The following is a 6,937-nucleotide window of genomic DNA, read 5'->3' as shown; positions in this document are numbered from 1 at the left end:
AGAGAGAGCGAGAGAGAGGAAAAAAAAAACCCACAAGCCTGTTCAAGGCATTGAGGCAAAACAGACATTAATTTGAGCCACAGCAGTTTGCCAAGTAAGGCAAGCTGAGAGAAGGGGAAGAGAAAGAAAGAAAAAAACTGAGTCAGCAGCAGAGGACACAGCCACACTGTATAAAGAAAACAGTTAGAAGGTTATAAGAAAGTTGAAAGAGTCCTGTTGTCCAAGGCCAAAAGAGATGCTTGAAGCTTCCTCTCACTCACGTTGGCTTTTTCCACCGACTCTCTGTGTTTAAAGGGTTTCTGTGCTGCCTGCTTCCTCTCCTCCTCCTCCTCCTCCTGATGGACATCAGCACACTTTGATTCTCACACACTTCGTTCTATTACAAAACCTAGTTAGCTGCATTTGAAGGTATCATATTTGTTTATGCTGTCTTCTTTTGGCCAAATTCTAGAGCAGAAGTGAAAGCTCAGAGGAAAAATCCACCCAAGATGGCAGACGAGAGAAATGCTGAAATGTCTGCAAAATGACTATAAATATATAAATATACTTCAAACATTCATTCAAAAAACGGATGGATGCACTTTTTTGGGCTTCAAATTCTTGACCACCATTCACTGCAATTATAAAGCTTTGAAGAGCCAGGACATTTTTTAATATAACTCCGATTCTATTCATCTAAAAGAAGTAAACCAGGGGGTAATTTTCATTTTTGTAAGGAATGTTATGCATAGAGTTGCTGCCGATGCTAAATGTTTCAAATTGTTAATTTACAGTACAAAGTGTATACAAGGCAGCTGCTTATACAGTAGTCAACATCTGAAGTGGATCAAAACCTTTCATCAAAGTTGTCCTAAAACCAAAATGCGTTCTTGTCTTAGGACAACTCTGATGAACTTTTTTGATTCACTTCAAATGTTGACTACTGTATACACAGTTCACAAGGTTAATCTCATAAATGAGGGCTGTGTATCAAAACCTGTTGAGATGCTAAGCCACAGAGCATGCTATGAAGGTAGATTGGTAATCACAACCATGATATTGGATTTAATCAGTTGTGGCCCTTGCAGATCGGGCCCTGAGACCTGTGTGAACTGTATATGTGTGGCAGTGTGCCCTGTGCATATGGCCTAAATACAAAACCACAGACTGTCTTCATTTCACTTATTTGTGTCACAGCATCTCACTGGGCTGTCAAGAGTTTATTTTGGAAATGTGGTTTAAAGATTATCTATGTGCAGATAGAAGTGTTAAGATGATAACTAAAGAACAGTGGGTACGGACAACCACGCTATGCTAGAAAAAGGGAAGTATTTGTTGTCGCTGTACACACATTAGCATTGGCCAGTATGACATACAATAGTAGAATTTTGCCAACCAATACAGGTTTGCTATTGGGTTTATGCCAATGTAGATTTATTTAAGTGGCTATAAGTGCACCAGACTGTTTGTGAGAGTGATCAAGAAGCATGGAGTAATCTGAAAATATAAGTTGAGGTGAGTAAGAAACCTATACATTTTCCTTTGTTCTCAGAATTACGATTATCTGCCATTAACATCCCAAAAACTAAAATGCTTTACAATTGATCGAACAGTCTCTTCCTGTCTAAATGGGTGATTTGTAGCCCAATAAACTGCAAAATGGATGAGATTTTATTTTAATGTTTAAAAGTGTTTTCAAAGGGTTAGTAATTCTAAACTCCTCCCTAAATATTTATTTGATTTGACCGGTAATTTTCTTGATATTTTACTAAATTTGCATGCACATGTTTGCAACAAAGAAAGAAATAGTTCAGTGTGTTTTTGTGCTAGTATGAATGCTTTAAACATATTGTGGCTTCTCTACAGGAACAGAACATGTCAGAACATGTCCAGAGCGGTGATATGTGGATTTAAATAACCACACAGGTGTGTGTGTGTGTGTGTGTGTGTGTGTGTGAGTCGCTCACCCATTGCTGTGTCTGCTGGCCTCGATTTTCTGCCTCCTGCTGCTGCTGGTACTTCCTATAACACAAACACATGAGGTTTAAAATTAACACTCAGCAAGCGCTATCCAGTTGGCAGATGACCTTACATCAAATTGCAACATGGTTTAAATCTCATTTTAAAAATGACAGTTTGACCTTTGGTGATCTCATTGATAATCCATCCAAAAATGAAAATTCGGTCATCATTTACTCATGTCATTCTGCTGAACACAAAAGATATTTAAAAAAATAATGGTAACCAAACCGATTCAGGTCAATGCAATTCAGATTTCGTTTCCAAAAATCAAAAAGTCTTCCACAGAACAAAGAAAGTCATACAGGTTTGGAGCAACAGAATTTTCATTTTTGGGTGGACTATCCCTTTAAAGGTGGGGTAAGCGATTTTTCAAAAACACTTTAGAAAACAGATTCGGGCGGAATAGCAAAACAAACTTGTAGCTAATCAGCAGTAAGGGGTGTGTCTACTCATGATGTGGAGGAGAGAGAGTTCAGTGCACAGGACGGACATTAGCCGAGCCGAGCGAGAGAAAGATAGAGATGGCGGATAAAAAACAAAAGAGGAAAATGTCTGCGGAACAAAAGAAGGCTTAAGGCAATAAGGCAAGAAGTAGGACCCGTGTAAATATCAGATCAGCTTTCCAGCGCTGGAGAGAACTAAGGAGCGGAAGGCCTGCGATCGGACGCCGAGGTTGCTTTGTTTCTTCTCGATAGGTGAGTAACACCGTGTCTGCGCCGCAACAACTAAAGTCTGTCTAGTACACTTAGGGGCGTGTTTGTTTTGGTGATTTCAAATGTCAACATTGGCTACCAGAAATCGCTTACCCCACCTTTAAGGACACTCAAATGCACAAGATGTTTATTTGTTCAAATGTTACTGACCTTTGTTCATCTATCAGTGACGCCCTCTCTTTTGCTTTCTTTTCCCGAAACTCTGCTTCCTTAACCTCTCTGTCCTTCCTCTCTTTCTCTAGCCGCTGCCTCTCTTCTGCCGCCCTTCTCTTCTCCTCCTGAAGACGCTTCTCCTCATCTTTCTGCAAAAGAGACAAAAGCATTAAGCAAAACAAAGACCGACTCAATCAATCATGACAACTCAATAGTTTAGACATGGTAATGTATATGACAATGTTAATGTATTTGGCCTTGGTGCACTAGATCTGCTAAACGCTGCTGCTGCAGAGCAAGTACGGACTTGACATTGCCAATAAATACTCAGACATGCTACTGAAAGCATGTAAGATATACTGCTGCTGCTGCATGAATATGCATACATAAATCCAGTAGCAGATCTAGACAGGTGGTGCTGGGGGAGGAGGAGGGTTTCAAAGGAACTCAAATAGACGCTGCAGGACCAGATTTCAGCAAACACTGAACCAGACTATTTAAATGTTGAGCAAGCAATCTCATGGGCTGCAGAATCTGCAGAGGCCAATCTGCTTGTACCATGTACTAAATTACGTCATTGCCAGCAGATTGCATGTAAATGAGCCTGTGCAATTGATCTTCTTGACATTGTATTTGTAAATTAATCTTGATTCTCTAGAGTCTGTAAATAAATATAATTAAACAGAATGTTAAAACAATGGTTCTCAATCGGGGGGCCAGAGCAAACTTCTAAAGGGGCCTCAAGATGACTTAATTTAAATTAGGACACATCCACCCCCTCAACAACTTTTTATTCTTTGAAGAAACAGGATTCACATGATCTAGAACAGGGATTCCCAAACTTTTCCATTCCACGACCCACCTAGACAAGTATAATCTATTTCACGACCCACCAAAATATTTGAGATAAAAAAAACAATTGACATTACTTTAAGCTTAATCTTAATTAAAAGTTTAATATGGCAGAAATTAAGTATTTAAGAAAAATAACCTTTTATTTTATAGTACAACTGTAAGTTTTAATTTCTTTGTTTACAAAGAAAAAACATGCCAATAAAAACTCTAAACACACTCCGGTGAACTGTAATCTGCACTGCGAGTGTTGTTAAACTCATCGCGGGGTTCAGCGCAGAACATGCTCTCATGATCCTTCCGTGTGTGTAGGCGAGAGCGGAGCACAACCAACACGTTTTTAGCAAAGCATAAGAAGCAAAGCAGAACTATCTAAAACAGTTTAGAGATTAAAATAATTGTGAAATAGGTAACAAATTATAAACAGATGTGTCTCATTTTAAATAAACACTAAAATACGAAATTACAAATTTACTTCAGTCAGAAATTTATTTTTGCAATGGTTAAATAAATGTTCAGCAAAATCTTCAAAAGATTTTTTGAACTTTGGCACATTTTTTCTCTATATAGAGATGATATGGCAAGGAAATAATACGAAATTTTGTTGTGTGGAAATGTTTAAATTTTGTAGTGTTACAATTAACCTTGTGTTTGTGCCCCGCTCAACCTGTACATGAGAAATGCTTTTTACAGACCGTTTCCTTATTGGTAGGTAGCCAAATGCATATGAAGGAACGAAAACAGCGCCGAGTTCAAACAGACAATATAAATGAAACGGATACCTGAAAGTTTTCGTAACATTTGAATATTCCAGTGTATGCAATCTCATGCAGAATACAGTGCAGTGAAGTGAGCAAGTTTCTTCTCATTAATAATGCGGACCAATGGAGCCTTTTAATAATGACGTCAGTCTGAGACCCTCACTGTTATTACAAGTCGTGCGCGCCCGCGTTTCAAAACGCGCAACGCATGTTTTAAATCACGGACTTAATTGCGTAAAAAAATAAAATAATAATAATAATAATAATTCACACTAAGAATATTACAATTCGTAATGTTGGTAGGCTATATCGTGCAGCCCCAGACTGAACTGTGTGAGTGTGTGTGTCATTGAAATGCAAATTTAGCTGCAGCCAAATGATTTTGTGCAACCCACTTTGTCCCACTCCCACAGTTTGAATCGACTGATATGGGTTTTTCACTGGCCGATGCCGATATTTAAAAATCAGGGCAGCCGATGGCCGATATATGATGCCGATTTTTGGTGGATTTTCTTTTTTCCCCCCATTCATCTCATAAAATTGAGTTTGAGCAAATGATTAGTGCAGGGTACAAGATAGTAATAGTAGTAGTAGCCCAATTCAGAGTAATAATACATGGCTCAAACCTTAAGCACATTCTCAAAAGTTATGAAGAATGCTTTTTGTTTATGTTTGCTGACAGACACCAGTGTTTCCCACAGACTGTAAATTAATTCTCTACCAGTAGGAGGCGCTTCTGGAGCGGAAGATATAGCGGTTTCCCCTTTAACGACTGTAATCTAATCAGCGCTGCGCTCACAAATGCTACTTTATCAGGCATTACAGGAAAGACGAAATGAAAATGACATCGAAGCTTTTCTGAAGACAGTCGGTTCTTTTCAAAGATACATTCATATAAAAACACCAGCACTGCATTTTAATTTTGAAACGTGCAGTGCTCAGTTTATTCAACAAAGTATAAGCCTTTTGAAAAATCTATTTGTGGCGGTCAATTTTGATAAAGTCAAATGGCCATAGTGATAACAAAAATAAAAGATTTCACACATATTACACTGCCTGCTGCTCATAACTGCTTAAGAGTGCGCTGGCCACGAGAGATGACATCGTGGAGGCTATTGTCGGACCCACAGACACATTTCACGAGGAAAGTTAACGTGCACGTTATAATCAGCCCAGAAGTTTCATCTGAATTGAACGTGTTTCTACTTTCACATGCAAATGACTTTCCGGCATCAATTCTGGTAGGGTAAAACGTAATTCCGCTTTCGATACGGTCTGTTTTGCCCTGCCATTAGCTGAAGCTGTGTGTGAACAAGCCGCGGCTGCAGAGTGTGTGAGTTCCACAACAACGCTTAGCTGGCCGCAGGTGCGCCTGCCTATAAATCGGCCTAATCTGCAGCACAATCGGCTGATGCCGATTAATTTTAAAAATGCCAAAAATCGGTCGACCTCTAGTTTGAAAACCCCTGATCTAGAAAAACCTGGCTGAATGAGGTAGCCTAATTATAAAAGTGTGATTTCTTTACCTGGAAAAGTCATGTAAATTAACAATCTTATAACTACATAAGCATTTAAAAATATATATTTTATGAATATACATTTTTGGATATGCCAAGCTTGAACATATTTTAATGGGTAGAATTCGTGAGTAAATATATTTTAAGTTCTTATCCTTAATCCTTATTCAGAATCAAAATCCATAAACCAGAAAGCTGAACATTGTTCTGGATCATGGGCAATCACGGAGCCAAAAGGTTTGAGAACTGCATTAAAATGTCTTATTTTGTCTTAGGAAACCGCACAACATTTTGCAAGTATAAACTTTGACGCATGTATGCTGTATTACCTCTGTTTGGGCCCAGAAATTGTCTTTGTTGGTTCTCTTGATTTCAGACATGGCGTTAGTCTTCTGGTAAACAGATCCCTATATGGAAAAACAATGAGTGGTAAATTATGACTAAGCCCAGACGGGATATTTAGACTTTGCATTTTCTGTGCTGATTTAAGCGGAAAAGTTCTGTGGAATCAAACAGAACATGTTAAAAACATGTAAAAAAACAAAAAAAAAAAAAAAAAAAGAGCTGAGAGTATGACACTCCTATAGCTAAAAGCATAAGCAAATTAGCCAGAATATTTAATAAACACCCATGCAAGGGGGTGGGGGATCTCCCACAGCTTTCTCTGGAGTTCTGCGGGTGCAGATTCCATGTGGGCCTGATTATACCCAAAACAAGACTTGAAAATGACTAACCTCAAGCATATCAATATATGAAAATACATCCAAATTTATTGTTGTTAAATTTACGCATTCACAATGTACTATAGATAAATGACTCAATTGCAGTTTGTGGGTACATTTGGAGCTCAGCAGAAAAATTATTCCAAACCACCATAACAGTTTCCACATTCCGAGCATTCTGGCTCATTCCCTGTGAAATTCCTGACGCAGCACTCTGA

At 38.5% G+C, this 6,937-nt stretch overlaps 1 protein-coding gene across 7 annotated transcripts in view; it reads right to left on the bottom strand.

The window, feature by feature from the left end:
* The window catches only part of LOC107698106 (drebrin-like protein B), a 46,666-nt gene that overhangs the window by 29,562 nt on the left and 10,167 nt on the right, over positions 1-6,937 (bottom strand). For 2 of the 7 annotated variants that reach the window (XM_016499020.1, XM_016499021.1), the window contains exons 6-9: positions 6,327-6,404; positions 2,865-3,016; positions 1,947-2,001; positions 261-329 (exon numbers count right to left, since the gene is read on the bottom strand). In XM_016499020.1, the coding sequence (XP_016354506.1) occupies positions 261-329; positions 1,947-2,001; positions 2,865-3,016; positions 6,327-6,404 (354 nt within the window). Of the gene's footprint in view, positions 1-260; positions 338-1,945; positions 2,002-2,864; positions 3,017-6,326; positions 6,405-6,937 lie in introns of all 7 variants that reach the window. The other 5 variants (XM_016499022.1, XM_016499023.1, XM_016499017.1 and 2 more) reach the window with 4 other exon arrangements.

Source organism: Sinocyclocheilus anshuiensis, unplaced genomic scaffold (assembly GCF_001515605.1).
Source record: "Sinocyclocheilus anshuiensis isolate Anshui unplaced genomic scaffold, SAMN03320099.WGS_v1.1 scaffold1163, whole genome shotgun sequence".
Lineage (NCBI taxonomy): Eukaryota > Metazoa > Chordata > Actinopteri > Cypriniformes > Cyprinidae > Sinocyclocheilus > Sinocyclocheilus anshuiensis.
This window is presented reverse-complemented; position numbering and strand designations above follow the sequence as displayed.